Source organism: Mustelus asterias, chromosome 20 (assembly GCF_964213995.1).
Source record: "Mustelus asterias chromosome 20, sMusAst1.hap1.1, whole genome shotgun sequence".
NCBI lineage: Eukaryota > Metazoa > Chordata > Chondrichthyes > Carcharhiniformes > Triakidae > Mustelus > Mustelus asterias.
In genome coordinates, this window is record NC_135820.1 from 61,475,454 (window position 1) to 61,497,081 (window position 21,628).

General features: G+C 44.2%; 1 protein-coding gene across 5 annotated transcripts in view; it reads right to left on the minus strand.

Moving 5' to 3' along the window:
- Nucleotides 1-2,405: 2,405 nt before the first annotated feature.
- Nucleotides 2,406-21,628, minus strand: part of arhgap40 (Rho GTPase activating protein 40) — a 125,215-nt gene continuing 105,992 nt past the window's right edge. For 2 of the 5 annotated variants that reach the window (XM_078236653.1, XM_078236650.1), the window contains exons 11-15: nucleotides 17,541-17,747; nucleotides 15,451-15,576; nucleotides 13,788-13,945; nucleotides 7,324-7,382; nucleotides 2,406-3,536 (exon numbers count right to left, since the gene is read on the minus strand). In XM_078236653.1, coding sequence (XP_078092779.1) covers nucleotides 3,430-3,536; nucleotides 7,324-7,382; nucleotides 13,788-13,945; nucleotides 15,451-15,576; nucleotides 17,541-17,747 — 657 coding nt within the window. In that variant the 3' untranslated portion in view covers nucleotides 2,406-3,429. Of the gene's footprint in view, nucleotides 3,537-7,323; nucleotides 7,383-13,787; nucleotides 13,952-15,450; nucleotides 15,577-17,540; nucleotides 17,748-21,628 lie in introns of all 5 variants that reach the window. The other 3 variants (XM_078236652.1, XM_078236649.1, XM_078236651.1) reach the window with 2 other exon arrangements.

Below are 21,628 nucleotides of genomic sequence, written 5' to 3' on the forward strand. Positions count from 1 at the left end.
TGGATGTTGCTGTAAATTAAAAATCCAAAATGTGTAGTGGCCTCTTAATGGGCTTATGCCACTTGTGTGAACATGGCTCAGTCTCTCACTAACTAGCACAGTGAAGAATAATTAACGAACAAATGCAGTGTGTGAACCAGGAAAATCAAGCTAGAAAAATGAATTCAATGTCAAATGAGGAACAGGCAACAAAATCGAGGGAAAGAAAGATTGGACTGAGCTATTTTGTTTACAATATACTTGTGAAGTACCTTGGGACACTTTGTTACATTAAACATGCTCCATAAATATAAGTTGTTGTTGAAAGAAACAATACCTGAATTTAAAAAAACATTTTAAATTTGCATCTGAAGAGCTGAGACTCCACACTTGTGAAGGTCAATGTTCATCATCCTAGAGGTTAACACCAATTAACACTTATCACACCATTTAAGTTAATATTCAGTTAAGTTAATATTCAAATTAAATATTCAGTAGATAATTATGAGTCAAGTTGCCATTTCTATCTTATTTGTATGGTCACAAATGTAAAATCTTCCATGAATCAGCATAATCAAGCAGTATAATGGCGTATGATAATTTTTCATTCCCTTTGTACTGAAATGTGATGTATTTGAGAGCGGTGAACTGATGCAGTTTTATTAATATAGCTGCAAATGGGCTTATCACAAAAGAAAAGATTTTTAATAAGGTTATTAGGTGGCATGGTGGCACATTGGTTAACACTGCTGCCTCACTGCATCAGAGACCCTGGTTCGATTCCAGCCTTGGGTCACTGTCTGTGTGGAGTTTGCACATTGTGCCAGTATCTGCATTGGTTTCCTCTGGGTGCTCCGGTTTTGTCACACAGTCCAAAGATGTGCAGGTTAGGTGAATTGGCCATGTTAAATTGTCCCTTGGTGTCCCAAGATGTATAGGTTAGGGAAATTAGCAGGGTAAATGTGTGAAGTTACAGGGGTAGGGATGCTCTGTCAGAGAGTTAGTGCAGATCCGATGGGCCGAATGGCTTCCTGCTACACTGCAGAGATTCTATGATATCTAGTCTCCTAATCTGTGCATAATCTCATTTAAAATCACCGACAATGGGGGGAATTTTTTCGTCCTGCCTGCCACAGGAATTGCAGTGGGAGGTTGGGGTGGACCTTGTGTTTAATTCCCACAATCTTTTGAACTAGGCTGGTGAAGGCGGTGCAAACTGGTCGGAACTCTCGGCAAGGGGACAGGGCTCCCTTATATCCTGATTCACATTTTTCATTGCACTTTACCTGTTGTACAATGAAATTCAGTTTAACCGGATATATTGGGTGCAAATGTGTGATTTTATGTAAAATATTTCTGAGAATGAGGAAATCGCTTGCGTTTTGTAATGACTTTAATCAGGCAATTGAGGTGGGCCTGTTAGAATATGAACTCCCTGGGTTAAGGGCCAAATTGATGGGCCAATCAGGGAGCCTCTTGCTTTGTACTTAACCAAAAGTGTCAATTCCTCTGGCACTCCTAGTGTAGTAAGAAGTCTCACAACACCAGGTTAAAGTCCAACAGGTTTATTTGGTAGCACAAGCTTTCAGAGTGTTGCTCCTTCTTCAGAGTTGGGTTCACAAACAGGGCATACATAGAGACAGACTCAATTTACAAGATAATGATTGGAACGCGAGTCATTACAGGTAATCAAGTCTTTACAGGTACAGACAATGTGAGTGGAGAGAGGGTTAAGCACAGGTTAAAGAGATGTGTATTGTCTCCAACCAGGACAGTTAGTGAGATTTTGCAAGCCCAGGCAAGTTGTGGGGGTTACAGATAGTGACATGAACCCAAGATCCCGGTTAAAGCCGTCCTCATGTGTGCGGAACATGTGTTTAACCGTATATATTGTGTGTCTGCACCTGTAAATACTTGATTACCTGTAAAGACTCGCATTCCAACCATTATCTTGTAAATTAAGTCTGTGTCTATGTATATGCCCTGTTTGTGAACACAACTCTTCACTCACCTGAAGAAGAAGCAACACTCCGAAAGCTTGTGCTACTAAATAAACCTGTTGGATTTTAACCTGGTGTTGTGAGACTTCTTACTGTGCTCACCCCAGTCCAAATCCAGCATCTCCACATCACTCTTAGTGTAGACTGTGAACTGAAAGCACTCTGGATGCTGTTGTCAGACTTGTAAATGAAGGGATTTTGGTGAAGGGACTTCTGCCTCCGAGGACTTCTTACACTTTTGAATATTCAATCTGTAGTTCCACTCATTTCAAACTCTTCAACGATATAGTGTTGGGTGAATTTGAGTAATAGGAATTCAGTTTCATGGCCATTGCTGAAGTCAAAAATGGCCTCATCACAACGCTATTAAACAGTAGTGGTTCCTCAATAGTTGGAAATATTTGATGCAATTAGAAGTATTCCAAATACCGTAAGGGATACATTCTTTAATCCTCTTAAAAACAACTTTACCAATTCACAGAATGAGACAGACAGCAGATTCAAAGATGGTTATTTGAACAAACTGTTCGAATATTAAAAAAAATTCTAACTGTAGCCATATGTAGAAAAAAAGTTCCAAATGTAAATCTATTAACATTATACAACAGTAAAAGCTAATCAGCAACTACAAGGAGGCTAGTGCCTCACGGAAAACAGAATACACACCACACAGGCTTCAAATATTATTGTCCATCATAATTCCTGCCAGCTACTGCATTTTCATACTACTGTATCTTTTACCTTGGATTGTGTCACATTCTCTGTACCCAAGCCCTAAAGTGCTCGACACAATCATAGTTACTTGCCCCAGCAGAAAATCCTGCAACTCCTGAAGAGTTTGATACACGCATCCAAATATGGCTTCACTGGAGGCAGGGGTTCAGGCTCATTCTTCTTACTGCTGCTCTGTCCCTTCAATAAATAATTGATTGCGTGTACGATTTGGCACAAGCCAAGTTTCTTTTTTTTTTCATTTTGCTGCTTTTTTTCTTCACTTTACACATTCCTTTTCTCCCAGCAGTTCCAAGGTGGCATGCAAAACATTGTCCAAAAGTATTCCGAGAAAATATATTATGTACAGTGATAAAGAAGACTCGTTGTGTCTTTTCCATAATATTCTTTGCAAATATTTTGGCAGTGCTTACTGAACATGTCTCAATAAAACAGGCATGGTTAAATATAAATTTTGTATAAAATTCCAAGTTCTCGAATTCACAGGCCAATAGACCAGCAAGTTAAAAGCTGATGTGATTTCTACCTTTTAAATAGTGGTCAATGTCTCTTGTCCAAAGGAAGCGCTGTACTTTGCTGAATAAGTTGCTTCTTGGTTGTGCCTTGAAAAAGTACTTCAGCACTTTTGCTTTTAGCTTTGAGAGGTCACAAACTTTTAATAATGAACCAAAGTACAGGTGTTACGCTGTGGATTTAGGTGATGAATGTTGACAAGGATTTAGCTCTCTTTTGACAAAGCTACTTGCGGTTTTATGATCCACTCAGCCTGAGGGTTAATCCTGTACAGTTCCAACATGTGTGTGTCTGGATCAAGACAGCGTTCACCTATTAAAATTAAGCAACATTTAAATGATTTCAAAATTACTAAAGAAACACAGGATTAATTTTATTTTACATAAAAGTTTGAAGTCCCCAAAATGGCTCAGAGAACTTTTACAGTATTAAACACCAGAGATATGGAAGAATCGATTTATATCTGTGCTCAGTTCTGCTCAGCCAGGCCACAGGTGAGCAGGCAATCATAGACTGAAGTCTTTCAAGATGGGGGAAACAATTGATCACTAACCAGTGATGTCCAATTCCAGATAAGGACAGCACCAAATTAGTTCATAAGTTCATAAGATATAGGAGCAGAATTAGGCCATTCTGCCCATTGAGTCCGCTCTGCCATTCGATCATGGCTGATATGCTCCTCATCCCCATTTTCCTGCCTTCTCCCCATAACCCTTCAACCCATTACCAATTAAAAATCTGTCTAACTCCTCCTTAAATTTACTCACTGTCCCAGCATCCACCGCACTTTGGGGTAGCGAATTCCACAGATTCACAACCCTTTGGGAGAAGTAGTTTCTCCTCAACTCTGTTTTAAATTTGCTACCCATTATCCTAAGACTTTGACCTCTCGTCCTAGAATGCCCCAGAACAGGAAGCATCCGCTCCACGTCTACTTTATCCATGTCTTTTATCATCTTGTATACCTCAAATTGATCTCCCCTCATTCTTCTAAATTCCAGAGAGTAGAGGCCTAAACTGTTCAATCTCTCTTCAGACGACAAACCCCTCATCTCTGGAATCAATCTAGTGAAGATCTTCTGAACTGCCTCCAATGCCACTACATCTTTCCTCAAATAAGGGGACCAAAACTATGCACAATACTCAAGGTGCGGCCTCACCAATGCCTTGTATGGTTGCAACAATACTTCCTTACCTTTATATTCTATTCCTTTAGCTATAAATGCCAACATTCCATTCGCTTTCTTTATTATCTGCTGTACCTGCATGCTAGTTTTCTGCGACTCATGAACAAGGACACCCAGATCCATCTGCACCGGAGCACTCCGAAGTCTCTCCCCATTTAGATAATAAGTCACCTTCCCACTTTTCCGGCCAAAATGCATGACCTTTCACTTAAATCCGCACAGGTCAGATCCCTACTGATTCTCCTCATACAAGCTCAGACATGAAGAATGGGCAAAGAAAAACGCATAACTAAAGAATTACTAATCCTAAAATTATTAAAAACATAATTAGATTAATCCTGTACATTGTTAGTGAAAGTAGACATTGCAGATTTTGTTTCTTTGGTTGTCTAAAGAGGTAGTGAACATAAAAATAATTATTGATAAGAGGACCACACCAGACTGTGCAATTATATTTTGGCAGAATCACTGGAGCAAAAGCATCAGAAATAATTGGCAAATTATTCCTGGCCCTGGGTGGAAGGCTGGGAGAACAGGGTGGAAACAGCACCCTCTCGCCACCAAGAGGCAGCGGATCAGCTGCTCACCAATGGAGGTGGACAGCAAATTCAAATAATTCAAGACCCTATTCCTGGATCACTGGCATTTGGTGGCAGCAGCGTGGCTGTCCCCCTTCTCGGAGCCAGCTCCCTGTAGCCATTCATGGGATGTGCCCCTCCCTATTTGCCCTTGAGCGCAAGTCAGGGCTTTCTTAAAAGAGCAAACCGCATTGCTTTGAATCCGGAGTCAGAGCAGGTAAGGACAGCGGGTTTCCGTCCCTCAAGGACACTAGTGAACCAGATGGGTCTTTACAACAATCGGCAATGGTTTCATGATCAATATTAAACTTTTAACTCCAGATTTTTATTGAATTCGAACTTCACCATCAGCCAGGGTGGGATTCGAACCCAGGTCCCCAGAGCATTACCCTAGATCTCTGGATTATTAGACCAGCAACAATACCACTGTGCCACTACCTCCCCCTTAATTGGATGGTAGGCCACAAGGCAGCCCAATTAGGAGGCCACCCTCTGTGACAATTGCTGAGCCACTGTCTCTGTCGGCAAGTGTAGATTTGTGACTTCCATTTGGTGCCAACATCAGGGTCCAAAAGCCAGGGAGAAAATAACATTTTTAGGATCTGTGTCAGCAACAGAATAATGTATAAAATTAAATAGATTTAAGAGTTTTAACTGAATGACTCGACATTCAGAATGTTTAAAATAAGTAAACCATTGGATGAACCATTATATGGCGATGTTTCACTAACAAGATATATTATTATGTAAAAGCAAATACTTCTTACTATAATGGAGGATTTTGATGCAGAACCATCACTTCTGCACTGCAGCCATATGCCTATGTTTTATTAGTTGTTACAAATGCAAGGTTTTATAAGAGGATTATGTTTTAGATTGTCTCTTTAGTTTAGCCAAAATGGAGAAGTAAAGAAAGTTATGTGATTTGCTAGGAGTTCTGCCTGACAATAAACCTGGGTGGCCTGATTACCATGGGGACAGCGGACCCAGGTAAACACTTACTGAGGGCAAGGTGCAACGTTTTAACACCTGAAAGTAAAGGCAGGAGCAGGTGTTCTTTATGCAGACTTTGTGTCTCATGAAGCTTGGACTGGGACAGAGTAAAGGAACAACAGTTGCTGCAGTGTGCACAGAAGAAAGAAGAAAGCCTGCCTTTCCAGTTAGCTATCAGTCAGAATGCTGGGGAAAGCTTGTACATTAGTCAGGGAGAAGGAAAACACAGTTATTTAAGGACTTGTAATGATTCAGGAAGCCTGACTGGAAAGGAACACTGTTTATTATGGAATGCAAAGTAAAACCACTACCATGATGTGCACAAACTAGTCCCTGCCTGAGACTACAGTTCAGCAGTCCCAGTCCTGCCTTATAAAAGGCTCAGACAATGAGTTCCAATTGGACAGGCCACTGCCCGTTACTAGGGGAACACATGCTCAACAACCCCACGGGGAGGTCAATCAGTGATTCCCCATGGACCTCGTGGGGTTATCACAGGATCCCTCAAGATTTGTCCCAGCAAAGTTTGGAAATCAACAGAGGGAGCCTTATGGCTGAGGGTTGGTGCAGGAATTCTCAGAGGACTGAGGGAGAACCGCTGATGGCTGCTGGACATTACAACTCTGCGAGATGGGGAGACAAGAACCCATTGAAAGTTGGAAGTGACCATGGACTGTTCCCTGAAAAACTGTAATTTATTGGGAAGTGTGTTGTACAGCATAAATACGCCCCGAGGTAGAAGTTACCTGAAAGTTACCTTTGCTGTATTTTAAAGTATTGCTTGCCCATTAAGTAATGCTTAGTTTATATTGCGTGTAGTTTGTTTGTTACAGTAAAAGTCTTAAAACTTCCTTTGAATTGGTCAGTGGGAATCAAGTACCTGTTTAAAAATTATCAGTCTCTGTGGGGATCATAACATTGGTGGGTATTAGTTTGTTAGTTGTGTTTGGCCTCGTATACCAGTACAGTCAAGAATTTCCACAAGCGTTTGATGTTTCTGTTGCTCGAGTTGCCAACACAATATTGTGGCAGAATTAAAATCGTCCATAATCACTTTAATACAGTGGATGAAATCTTTCTGGCCACTCCCGCCTGTGGAATCTTCCAGCCTTGCCAAAGGTGACACCGTAGCCGTGGGCTCCCCCTGATGGCGGAGGATGCCAACAACGGGAAAACCTGTTGACAGCAGCAGGAATGGAAGATCCCACCATCGGCTAATGGCAGGTCGCCCCCTGCCTCCACAAAAGGGGGGAGGGGGAGATCCCGCCCAATGATCATCCATTTTAACGAAGTGTGCCATTAAAATGTTGATATTTGAAATAATATTCATGCATTACTCACCTATATTACCACCCACTTCATACAGGCAGAACTCTGAACCATCTGTGGAATCATTGTTGCTAGAAAGAAAAGGATATGATGCTTGGTAATGTCGGATTATTACGTTTGAACAATAATGATACGTGATGGGGAAATAAAACCTACTTGAGTTCTGATCATACCACGATTCCATGCTGAAGCTACATTTCCTAACAATAAAAGAGTGGAATGAAAGACAAAACATTCACTCTTGGATCAACATTTGAATGCTCCGTGCCACCTCCACTGAGTCATGTCCAAGGCAAATGTTGTTCAGGTTCCTGCAGAACACTGCAAAAGGATACAGTGACCCAAGTCTCAATGTTGGTCGTTACATCACAATGACATGAGACTAGCTTATCCATACTTACTGGCACTAAGCTCAGGGGCTGGTAGGTTCAAATAGATATTTGTGTAGCCACATGATGACCCTGCATATATCTGATGTTCTGGTTTGCTCTGACATTCAGGGCACCTTCAAATGAAACTTGATTGAATAATGGCGCTCCAAAATCAGGTGAAGGTGGCAAACCTATCGCATATTAACAGCGTGACTTTGCTAATGGGACTGAGGTAGTGTTATTTCAAGTGCCTGACTTGTGCTGACTAAGTGGGTATAGCAACAGCATTTAGTTATCCTTTGTCGTTCCTGGTGCAGACATGGGCCAACTGACCTCCCCGTGTGCCATAATAATTCTGTGATTCTGTCTAGATTGGAAAAGTTTAAGTTTATTTATTAGTGTCACAAGTAGGCTTACATTAACACTGAAAATAAGTTATTGCGAGAATCCCCTAGTCGCCACACTCCGGCACCTGTTCGGTTACTCAGAGAGAATTTAGCATGGCCATAGAATCCCTACAGTACAGAAGGAGGCCATTCAGCCCTTCGAGTCTGTACCAATCACAATCCTACCCAGGCCCTATTCCCATAATCCTCTGACACTAGGGTCAATTTAGCATGGCCAATGCACCTAACCAGCACATCTTTCGGATTGTGGGAAGAAACCGGAGCACCCGGAGGAAACCCACACAGACACAGGGAAAACGTGTAAACTCCGCACAGACACAGTGACCCAAGCCGAGAATCAGATCCAGGTCCCTGGCGCTGTGAGGCAGCAGTGCTAACCACTGTGCTGTCCCAGAGGTGTGATAACAGTGATTACGTGATATTTTTGAGACATTAATTAATTTATAACAAACCAGTTAGTTAACAGGTGCTTTCCCTCTAATCTGCACTCTGAGCCACTCTGGGTTGATTTTCATAGCTGATTGTCCACCTTTCAGGTGAGAAACCAGTTTCAAATCACCACCAAAAAGCTTTGAACACTTGGCAGCTGAAAACTGACTCTGGGCAATGTGCCAATCGATTTCAATGCAGGTGGCACACTAACCCCATGCTGTCAACTCATTTCAGTGAGTTCACCAATGATTTCAGCCCACCTTGCTGTACACCGGCTGGATGTATCAGCGGGGGATCACTATGGTAACCAGCTACCACTTGAAAAGTTAGCCTGCAGCTCTTAATGGGGCGGTGGCATTGTGACTTGAGTAAGCTGTGAGGATAGGGAATCTGGGAACTCTGTGGACCCACACAGCATGGGGCAGACCGGATGCGGTAAGCGTCAAGGTCAAGCATCAGGATTAGGGCAACCTGAAGCCTCTGACAGTGGCTAGAGAACTGGGAATTGGTTTTGCAGTGAGCATATAACTGCTGGAGGTCTAGGCGGACCAAATGGGCAGCAGAGTCAGAGAAGCCCCAAGGTGCACCGCTGGAGGATGGCACAGTGGTTAGCACTGCTGCCTCACAGCGCCAGGAACCCGGGTTCAATTCCGGCCTTGATTAACCGTCTGTGTGAAGTTTGCACATTCTCCCCGTTTCTGCGTGGGTTTCCCCAGGGTGCTCCGGTTTCCTCCCACAGTCCAAAGATGTGAGGGTTAGGTGGATTGGTTATGCTAAATTGCCCCTTAGTGTCAGGGGAACTAGTTAGGGTAAATGCATGGGGTTATGAGGATAGGGCCTGGGTAGGATTGCGGTTGGTGCAGACTCGATGGGCCAAATGACCTCCTTCTGCACTGTAGGATTCTATGATTCTATGATGGGAAAATTCTCCTCACATCTGGGAGATATGGGAATCTGGTTCACATGGTATGAGGATGTACGGGTTAGGTTGATTGGCCATGCTAAATTGCCCCGGGGGATTAGGAGAGTAAATAGGTGGGGTTACGGGGATGTGGCCTGGGTGGGATTGTTGTCAGGGCAGGCTCGATGGGCTGAATGGACTCCTTCTGCACTGTAGGGATTCTAGGATTCTACGAATCAGCAATAGGAGCTCCATTAACTCAGCTCCCTGACTGATTAGAGACCAGGGGTCTCTGGTGGATTTAAATCCTTTGGAAATAGTTTGTTTCTCAGAATTAAGTTTCTCCATTAATGTTTATAAATATTTCATGCCACTGGAATAAAGAATCTTGTTTTATAATCTAGGTACAGTCCGTGTGCTTGAATCTCACGCAACAGGGAGCAAAAACCTTCCAGCTCCATCCTTGAAGTCAGATGCACAGAAGTTCATTACTGTGGTTACCTTTACAACCACTAGCAAGTGTGGTCCTGGTCCAGCTCTCAGTTATGGCTCCAACACTGACACATTTCAGTGAGGATTTCATTACTGAAGAACAGCTGTTTCACACACTGACCTTTGCTGATGTTTAGCCAGGTGAATTATTCCCTGAGCATCCTAATCAGAAATGGCTTTCTGCTGAAAACCTTCCTCCTCCTCCTCCCTTTCATTACCTCCATTCCATTGTCCAAGTCATGGCGTATTCCAAGGGGAATGCCTACTGGCACAACCATGCCTGGAAGCAACTGGATTGTGCAGATGCCTTGAAAAAAACCATTCAGGACTACCTTTAGAATTTTTCAACTTAAAACAGCCTCAGAAAGCTCCTAACACTTGTAAATTTGAAGCAACAGCCAGAAGAAATCAAAAGTAAGTGGTTGATGATGCCTTAAAATAGCACTGATGGAGGGTCCTTCCAACTGCTGAACACATGTGCGAAGTTAAGAGAAAGGTTAAGCTGCAACATTGAGCTCCAAACTGGTTTTGCTGGTGTCAGAACAGCATTGCATACCGATGTCAGTATCTGCCTGTTCTGTATATGTCCTTCAGACATACATTCCACGTGTACTATCCCTTCAACAATATGATATGCAGCATAATTTGCTGCAGCAGGATGTACATAAGTTGTTTTGAAACTCTAAGGCCATTCACAGCACTCAAAAATGGGTGCAAAGGACCCCAATTTCTCACCCTTTATATCTACGATGGCAGTGTTCCATCTCGTATAATGATGGCTTGTGCCATGGTGGTCATCATCTGGTGTAATTCAGGACCCACTCTGGCCTTGCGGTCGCTGCTGTATTTTCTGCAGAGCAAGACAGTGGGCTGGGAAGGTGCACGATTCACTGGTCTGTATCCTCTGGGTCCTCCTCTTGGACAGCTGAGCTTTTCCTTCCTGCTGGCCTCTTCCAATGCCTGAACAAACAGTCAGCTTTCAGAAATCACAGCTGCTGGCAATTGCTCCCCAGTTGTTAGTGTCAATGTCTGCCATCTTCATATCTCACTTGCAGGCGTAATTGTAGCAGAGCTACCAGCACCCAGGATATTGTGATCCAGTGATCAATTCACTGCAAGAGGGTCTTTGGGTATACGGCCATCATCCAACTGATGAATGTAGCCAAGTCAGAGCAGACATTGTTGGCTTACCAATGAATGTATGTTCATGCAAACAACACACTCAAGGACCTATCCAAAGATGTGCGGGTTAGGTCAATTGGCCATGCTAAATTGCCCCATAGTGGCAGGGGGACGGAAATACGTGATGTCAGAGGATAGCGCCTGGGTGGGATTGTGGTTGGTGCAGACTCGATGGCAGAATGGCCTCCAGCACTGTAAGGATTGTATGATTCTGAGTTAGTGGCCCAGTGCCAAGAAATGCCCAGGTATCAGACAGTGAAGGTGGAAACTCTTAGAATCCCTACTGTGCAGAATGAGGCCATTCGGCCCATTGAGTCTACACCAACCACAATCTCACCCAGGCCCTATTCCCATAACTCCACAGATTTACCCTGTTAATTCCCTGACACAAGGGTCAATTTAGCATGGCCAATCAACCTAACCCGCACATCTTTGGACTGTGGGAGGAAACCGGAGCACCCGGAGGAAATCCATACGGACAAGGGGAGAATGTGCAAACTCCACACAGACAGTGACCTGAGGCCAGAATTGAACCCGGCTCCCAGACGCTGTGAGGCAGCAGTGCTAACCACGATGCCGCCCTTCTTCAGAAAACTATTCAGTCTTTCTCCCAGCAAGTGTTTGCCGGGTGTCGCCACCATAGAGCACTGTGCTGAGGACACAGATCTAGTCCAGTGTTCTCAATCAGGTTGCGGTTGTTCCACACTCTCTGACAACTGCAACTTTTGTGATGCATGTGTTGATTTTGGTAGCAAGTGACAGATTGCTGGTAATCGGGGAGCCCAGATATGTGATGCTATCAACAACCTCCAGCGTCACATTGTCAATGCAGATGAGTGGCAACATCCTGGTCCAGGACATTTGTCTGGCCGTGACGGATGGCCAAACCAAACTCTTTACAGGGCATGAGAGAGTCTGTCCGTTTGCTGCTGCAGATGTTCCTCAATAAGGAATGTTCGTACGGTATCACGAGTCTACAACTCTCTTATGATGATTTGCTGCACTTTTGTCTTGGTTCTCAGGGGAGCAAGGCTGAACAGCTTTCTATCAGTTCTGCCATGTAAATACACATCTTGGGCAGGATTGCCCCGGGCAAAAATCCTGCCCGAGGTCAACAGACGTTTGCATGTTCCGTGTCTCACCCGCTACAATTCCTGTGGCAGGCGTGACGGGAAAATTCTGCTCCTTGGGCTGGTAACCTGAAGACATACGACAATGACAAAGAGAAGAATGCACCAGAGTGCTGATGCCAGAACACAACCCAGTTTGACCCCGCTGCGGATCTGAAAGGTTTCCAATGTTGCACCGTCATAGCTGACCTTACCCATCATGTTGTCACGGAAAGAGGTCAGATCGAGCAGCTTCAGCGAGCAGTCTATTTTCTCCAGCAGCTTAAACAGACCGGCCTCTGCTCACATGGTCAAATGACTTGGTAATATTGATTGAGGCAATACAGAGTTGTACACAACATTTTTCATGCAGCTACCAGACTGAAAAGATCATGTCAGTTGTACACCTTCCAGTTGTGAAACCACGTTGGGATTCGAGATAGACACATTCAATCACGATCTGTATTCTGTCACTCTCTATATAGCTGTAAGAATTAACATGAATTGCCTCTTTGTTGCCATGGTGACTACTATTTTGTTGCTCTACAATAGTGGAAACAAATTGGATTTCTTTAGGTTCTCAGGTCATGAAATATTACAATGACTATATGATTTTGAATATTACTGATAATAATGTTGGGGCCAACAACACTCACCATTATCATTAGCAAGTCAAACAGCAAATTCCAGCTTCTACAAATGCACAGTTAAACACAACATTCTGGGGGCTGCAGTCCAAGATACACCATACCTCCATAGGCTGCATTGGAACAATCCTCGCCTAATTGCAATTCTCCAGAATTTAATTAGAGTTGATGTTTTTTTCATTAAATCTTTTTTTTAAACTTTGTCCCTTTTTTCATTGTCCCCAAATCCTATCTTTCCTTCCCAATCTTTATTTCGTCGTCTGCACAGGATTGAAATCTATTTTATAATTCCAGCTTTATATTTGCTGGTTCAGATCCTGCATGTCTGGGGTGAAGATTCTTCAGTTTGGTTGGTGAGCCTTGCTGTTTCTTACCCTGCCCACTGACATTGCAGATCCCCTATAGGGCGGCACGGTGGCACAGTGGTCAGCACTGCTGCCCCACAGCACCAGGGAACCAGCTTCGGTTCCCGGCTTGGGTCACTGTCTGTGTGAGGTCTACACGCTCTCCCCTGGGTTTCCTCCGGGTGCTCCAGTTTCCTCCCACAGTCCGAAAGACGTGCTGGTAAGGTGCATTGGCCATGCGAAATTCTCCCTCAGTGTACCTAAACAGGCGCCGGAGTGTGGCCACTCGGGGATTTTCACGGTAACTTCATTGCAGTGTTAATGTAAGCATGCTTGTGACATTAATAAATCAGCTTAAAAACTTAGAGGACATCAAATTGAGTGAGACCACCTCCCCCACCGAGAGCAAGTATCTGCTCAAAAGCATGTCAAACATCTTTGGGGCATCTGCAATTGTGGTGACGGACAAGTGGCATTCCTTCACCACTGATCGCAAAATCCAAGGCAGTGGTGCAAATGGTACAATCCCTTTCAACTCAACAAAAAAACAGGAACAGGAACATTGGTGCAGTGTGAAAAAAGATAAATTACCTTTTTGTGAAATCGTCAGTGGCGGCATCACAATTATTGCAGTTTAATTGCTTCTGAAACTGAGCAACAAGATCCCGAATGGTAATCTTAGAATTCAGCTGCACCTCCATTGTGCCCTTCAACAACTGGGGGGCTTGAATTTTTATCACCTTGTTAAACTGTTGCTAAGATAAAAAGACACTTAATTTAATTCAACTATCTGTTGCTGGTAACTTCTGGTTATATCCATAAACATACAAGTAAATAAATATTTAAGATAAGCACGGTTTACAAATGTAACCAGGAACTTGTTGAGCAATCAAAAAATTACAATACTTGGGGACTGAAATCCAGCATTGAGAAGTACATCAATCCATCATTTTTGCATGAATTGACCTGGTTAGTACAATCAATAGAGTTGATTTCTTCCAACTGGGAAACTCAAGTCAACAGAAGCAAAAATCATTGCTCCAACTACCACACGTCTGCAATAACTAGGAAGAGGGCTGGAAAGCAAGTTAATGCCATCAATTTCCATGGGTTTTAGTTGAGATCACAGACTCCACTCCCCCACAAAGGCCAGCAATCCAAGAACAAGCGTCGGACTCCCAGGTTGAGAATTTCCTTGGTCACACAGCCTGAGTTGTGCCGGGTAGTGCATTGGTGTTTATTTTAACATAGGAACAGAGGAATTAGGAGCAGAAGTAGGCAAATTCAGCCCTTCAAGCTTGCTCCACCGTTCAATCAGATCATGGATGATCTCTCCCTGGTCTCTAATCCTCCTCCCACCCGTTCCCCATATCCCTCTTTTTTATTAGAAATGAAGACAGATGCATCCACCAAGACGGTTGGGCAGTCGAGCGATTGAGAGAACCTGAAGTAAACAATTTCAATGGATTTTTGACCACCTTAGGGGTGATCTTATAGAGGTCTATAAAATAATGTGGGGCATAGATCAGGTAGATAGTCAACATCTTTTCCCAAAGATAGGGGAGTTTAAAATGAGAGGGCGTTGGTTTGTGAGAGGGGAGAGATACAAAAGGGTCCAGAGGGACAATTTCTTTTCACACACAGGATAGTGAGTGGCTGGAACAAGCTGCCAGAGGTAGTAGTAGAGGCGGGTACAATTTTGTCTTTTAAAAAGCATTTTGGAGTTACATGGGTAGGATGGGTATAAAGGGATATGGGCCAAGCGCGGGCAATTGGCACTAGCTTAGTGGTTAAAAAAAAGCGCGGCATGGACAAGTTGGGCCAAAGGGCCTGTTTCCATGATGTAAACCTCTATGACTCTAATTAAAGAGGCTGCTTGGGCAAATTTCTGGAGGGGAGCTCACGCTTACTGCCTCAGGTAAACCACTGCAGCTGGTATCCTTTTCGATCTTTTAGATGCAGGCTCTTGGGGGTACGGGCCCTGCCCACTTTTTAAAATGAAGTGACCTCTCCCTGACCCTGCCAAGCTTGGCAAGGTTGGTGCTGGAGATCATGGGTAGCCACATCCCACTTGTTGGCAGGTCTCAGGTTGCTAGTTCTGGGAAAATCTTAAATTTCTCCAGGTCACCAAAAAATGGCATGTTTGGATAAACTACATGAGGGAGCACACACACAAGGTGAAGCTTAACTGCTTCAACAATTTTTCAACAAGAAAATGTAAACAGGAATGCAAAGTTGAGCTACATATACGCACTTCTGCATGTTGCTTCTCATGTTTATCTGTGTGAATCTTCTTCAGCAAATTTTTTAGACGCTTATCATACTTCTTGTTGCTGTTTTCGTTCAGTTTCCTCACCTGGCTCACGAGGAAACATGGAATCTACAATACAAAAAGAATTGAGGGGGGCAGTTTTTTCCTCAGTCTTTCATTTAATATTTATAGTATGGGCAAAATTTAATTGAGGGCATTGCTAATTATTGATTCATTCTTCTGTTTAAAATCACAGATTTTAAGCTGAACATATTTATTTCTAAGAAAAAAATATTGGGTCACCACTAATTAAATTTTCAGTGCTTTCCATTTGTCTAGAGAATAATGTACATCTGTGACCTGTAAGCTGCACTTGCTGCTCTTCATCTGAGAATGATTTGCAGTCAGCAAATACTTTAATTGTGTTGCCTAGCTTAGGAGAGAGTTGTATGCATGTGCCCCTGTACATAGGTCAGTATCTGGGTGCTAAGTTTTAATTGCACACGCAATTTAAGCTCCAATTTATGAAGTGTTATGGAGGGTTTTACTTGAATTAGGTTTGATGTTCTCCACGAAGTGTCAAAGTGACATGCTGGCTCCAGGGAGTGTGGCAGCACTTTGAAGCGACTTCCCAGTACCACAAAGCATTAATACATGCTTGTGTTGACATCTCAGTTTCACACTTCTGTACTTTTTTTTTAAAAGACAAAGTATTCTTGACCAAAAAACTGAAAAATTGTCAAAATAAGCAAATAAATGGCAATTCTTTCAGAGTGAATATATCCAGAGCATCCTACCCAGGTCCTATCCCCGTAACCCCATGTATTTACCCCACTAATTCTCCTAACCCACACATTCTGGGACACCAAGGGGTAATTTAGCATTGCCAATCAATCTAACCTGCACATCTTTGGAGTCTGAGAAGAAACCAGAGCACCCGAAGGAAACCCACGCAGACACGGGGAGAATGTGCAAACTCCACACAGACGTGACCCAGCCAGGAATCAAACTCAGATCCCTGGCGCTGTGAGGCAGTAGTGCCACCAAGAATAATTTACGGGCGGGTTCTGCCTGTGATGTGGCACAGGGCCTGAGTGGCCTCCAGCCAGGGAAGGGGCCAATGGTAGCACAGGTGTCAGTTCTCCAGAGGACAAATCGCATACAAGTGCTGCAGCAGAGGACTCAGATGATGACTTCAATGAGGCGACCTACAGAAAAAGGGATGCACAATGAAATGCCTGGTATATCTGCAGGCCTGCCTAAGAGCCTGTGGTCACTACGAAAAAGCATGGACAAGTCCAAGGTAAAGTTGGCTCAGGGCTTTGCACAGAACTTGAGAGCTCATTCTGTGCAGAGTGATTGTGGTGTGCAACTCCATAAGAACACTTGCAGAGTCATCTAAGATGCAACATCTGATGACCAATGTTTCAGCTCCCATTGCAGTACAAGCAGGAGCCACTCAATGTCTGACTGCTCGAGTGGATACTCAGAGCTAATCAAACAAGTTCAGCTTGCTGCCACAGAAGCTCAGAATGCTTTACTTGAACCTCAGTCTGCTGCTCACGTAGCTGTGGATACCAGCATAAAAAAAGGATGGGAGCACGACAGAATGGCAGAGGTTCCACCCAGGGGAGTGCCAGAGGTTCCTTCGAGCACATCCTGCTGTTCCATCTCAGGATGTCCGCATGTGTCCTCCCACCACTGCCAGTGCTCTTGCCGTTCCCTGTCAGCCAAACAACCCAGAATAAGCTGCTCACGCTGAAGCCTTTCTGGGCTAGGAGCTAGCTGAGGTCACCCTGCAAGACTGTCATCTCTCCCAGTGAAACTCAGTCAGACCTCAACAAATATTCAGACGCGCTGACTGACATTGTGATCCGCTTACTCTTTATGCTTCTGCTGCGCACACTCAGAGCCTGTGCCACAGGCTTTAGCAAAATGGTGTCCAATGCACACAGCATCAGAAGTGTGTGTGGATGCCATGGAAGCCATTTTGGAGCCAAAAAACCAACTGTAGTGGCAAAAACATGGGTGCTACACAACCGAATAATGTGACCAAATACTTTTTCATTTTAGTGTGCTGTAAGTTAACCTACAGTCCAGAGAAGATCCTGATAGTGGATCAGCATTCGAACAACATTTGCAGCTTTCTCTGCCTGCTGCTTCTCATTGCCATCAGGAAGTTTGTTTGGAATTCCTTTGTGCATGAAGAGGTTGGGGGCGATGATGGTGGAAACGTTCCAGAGGTTCATCTTGTTTTTCTCCTCCTTATCAATCACTTTGCGAAGAAACTCTAATAACAGCTGCAGAAAGCAGAACATCTGGTTAAACACAGGACAAAAACAAACAAAGAACAAAGAACAATACAGCACAGGAACAGGCCCTTCAGTCCTCCAAGCCCGTGCCGCTCCCTGGTCCAAACTAGACCATTCTTTTGTATCCCTCCATTCCCACTCCGTTCATATGGTTATCTAGATAAGTCTTAAATGTTCCCAGTGTGTCCGCCTCCACCACCTTGCCTGGCAGCGCATTCCAGGCCCCCGCCACCCTCTGTGTAAAATATGTCCTTCTGATATCTGTGTTAAACCTCCCCCCCTTCACCTTGAACCTATGACCCCTCGTGAACGTCACCACCGACCTGGGGAAAAGCTTCCCACCGTTCACCCTATCTATGCCTTTCATAATTTTATACACCTCTATTTTAGTTTTGTAACTGCTACAGGTAAAGCCTGTAGGACAACATGACGGAGTAGTTGCTGCAATCAGTATTGTTCAAGTAAATAAAAGCAAAATACTGCAGATGCTGGAAATCCAAAATAAAAACGGGAAATGCTGGAAAACCTCAGCAGATCCGGCAGCATCCGTGAAGACAGAAACAGAGTTCACATTTCATTAATCCTGTTTCTTCCTCCACGGATACTGCCAGACCTGCTGAGTTTTTCCAGCATTTCCTGTTCCTATTTTGTTTATGCAAAGGTTTATTGCTATGTTAGATCACAGAAAGGAAATTGGATCTCATTAAGCATTTGTCGAAGAAAGTGGCTTACAATCCCAAATATTTGCAAGGTAAAATTTAAACACTCAAAAGGGAATTGTTTAGCTGTTTTAATATAATTCTGTTTGTTTAGTGGCCCCTTCGCATATCTGAACTATTGTGCTCAACTTGAGAAGAATTTGAAAGTTCTGTTATTCTGGCTGAGATATTTTGTTCAAGCCACTTGCATCTAAATTCTGCTTAAAGTAAATAGTCTAAGAGTGTTCTCCTGTATCCTCAGATTCCATTCACTTCGCATCTGTCTATTCTGCACTAGCAGTATCTGAGATTGGCACGAGTGCCCTCGGCTTTCCATCATGCTCCCACTCGTTTTTTTTAGTAGATCTTTGGTCGGTGGGGACAGAAAGAAACTCTGGTCTCACTCCAGCCTATCCTTTTCCTTTCCTGTGGATCTGCCCAACCAGAGTATATCCGCCTGTAGAAACTTCATCTATGATGTGGAGATGCCGGCGTTGGACTGGGGTAAGAAGTCTAACAACACCAGGTTAAAGTCCAACAGGTTTATTTGGTAGCAAACGCCACTAGCTTTCGGAGCGTGCTTCATTTAACCAGAGTGAGGCCTGAGCCTACAGCGTTCTGACGCAGAGGTGAGCTTGCGACCGGTCTGTAAGACTCAGCGATCTGCCACAAAGTTTATGCAAATAAAACTGATCGATGAAAGGAATCTATTGTTGGAAACCAGGAAGGAAGATTTTAATCGGGTCATTGCAAATGAATGATAAATTATCATGGAGATTTTCCTTTCCAGCAAATTCGTAAACCTGTTTTTGTGGATCACATAGGATATAGAGCACAGAAACAGCGGGTGGAATTTAATCAGTGGCATGCTGCTCCCAACGGCAAAACCTGAAGAGAACCACTTCTGCTTTCTTATGAAAACTTAAAGGGCTGACCAGGGCGACATGTGAAATGTGCAAATGTGTGGCAGGAACTGGCTTCCATAGAAGAATCCTGCCCATCGGGTGACAGATCAGTTGGTTGGGGCAGGCTATTGAGGAGTCGTCTGGAAAAGCAAGGGGACCTCATCAAAGCTATAGGCTCCATGGCCACCCCTGTTCATTCTGAACTTCGGTCAATTTATTTCTGCAATATTTTGTAACTCTCAGCCTCCTTCAAACTTATCCCCCCCTCACCCCCTCCTCATTAACATCCATTGCCCTGGGACCATTGCAGGGATCGGTACTGGGCCCTCAACTATTTACCATTTATATAGACGATCTGGAGGAGGGGCTGAGTGTAGAAATAGGAATAGAAACCCTACAGTACAGAAAGAGGCCATTCGGCCCATCGAGTCTGCACCGACCACAATCCCACCCAGGCCCTACCCCCATATCGCTACATATTTTACCCACTAATCCCTCTAATCTACACATCCCAGGACACTAAGGGGCAATTTTAGCATGGACAATCAACCTAACCTGTACATCTTTGGACTGTGGGAGGAAACCGGAGCACCCGGAGGAAACCCACGCAGACACGAGGAGAATGTGCAAACTCCACACAGACAGTGAACCAAGCCGGGAATCGAACCCAGGTCCCTGGAGCTGTGAAGCAGCAGTGCTAACCACTGTGCTACCGTGCCGACCTGTAGGGTAACAAAGTTTGCAGACGACACAAAGATAAGTGGAAAAGTGAATCGTGTGGAGGGCGTAGAAGGTCTGCAGAGAGATTTGGACAGGCTGAGTGAGTGGGCGAGGATCTGGTAGATAGAGTATAACGTTGACAAATGCGAGGTTATTCACTTTGGAGGAAATAATAGCAAATTGGATTATTATCTAAATGGAAAAAAATTACAACCTGCTACTGTGCAAAGGGACCTGGGGGTCCTTGTGCATGAGACGCAAAAACCCAGTCTGCAGATACAACAGGTGATCAAGAAGGCAAATGGGATGTTGGCCTATATTGCAAGGGGGATAGAATATAAAAGCAGAGATGTCTTGCTGCATCTGTACAGGGCATTGGTGAGGCCGCAGCTGGAATACTGTGTGCAGTATTGGCCCCCTTATTTGCGGAAGGATATATTGGCCTTGGAGGGAGTGCAGAGAAGGTTCACCAGGTTGATATCAGAGATGAGGGGTGTTGATTATGAGGAGAGACTGAGCAGATTGGGGTTGTACTCGTTGGAATTTAGAAGGCTGAGGGGGGATCTTATAGGGACCTATAAGATAATGAAGGGGCTGGATAGGGTAGAGGTGGAGAGATTCTTTCCACTTAGAAAGGAAGCTAGAACTAGAGGGCACAGCCTCAAAATAAAGGGGGGTCAGTTTAGGACAGAGTTGAGGAGAAACTTCTTCTCTCAGAGGGTGGTGAATCTCTGGAATTCTCTGCCCACTGAAGTGGTGGAGGCTACCTCGTTGAATATGTTTAAATCACGGATAGATGGATTCCTGATCGGTAAGGGAATTAGGGGTTATAGGGATCGGGCGGTTAAGTGGAACTGATCCACTTCAGATCAGCCATGATCTTATTGGATGGCAGGGAAGGCTCGAGGGGCTAGATGGCCTACTCCAGCTCCTATTTCTTATGTTCTTATGACCCACCCCTCCCCTTGTAAAAAAAAATGCCTAAGCCATTTATAAGCTTTGCAAGTATAATTCAAGATGCCAGAGGAAAAATCTAAACCAGTCTCACAGGTCACTGAGACCTCCCTGCAGATCCTCCTCCAGGCCATCAGGGAATGGCAGGAGTTACTCTTTCCAAGTGATGGCAAAAGGAGACCTTTCTGCCCGGCTAAGGCAGCCTGGACAGAGGTCACAGAAGAGATTAGCAATTGTGGGGTCCACCAAAGATCATGAGTGCAGTAGTAGATAAGGGTCAGTACCTCCTGCGATCCACCTCTGTGGAGGCCATTAGAGTGGAGGGGGTGAGATGTAGTTGTACCATTGCTTGTGTGTGTGTGCTGGGTGGGGAGGGGTTGCTCTGGTGCTCATGTCAGGGTGGAGTGGGGAAGAGTTTCTTTGTAACACAGAATGGGGCAGCCTATAAAGAAGGCACCCCAATTTCTGTGGAGCTGGCGAAGTCAGTTCTATAAGGCCTCATCCTACCAGCATGAAACCACACCCTAAGGTTGTAGTGCTTGAAAATTTGGAGAGAAAACTCGGCTGTGCAACTGGGGAGCGACATGCCGGT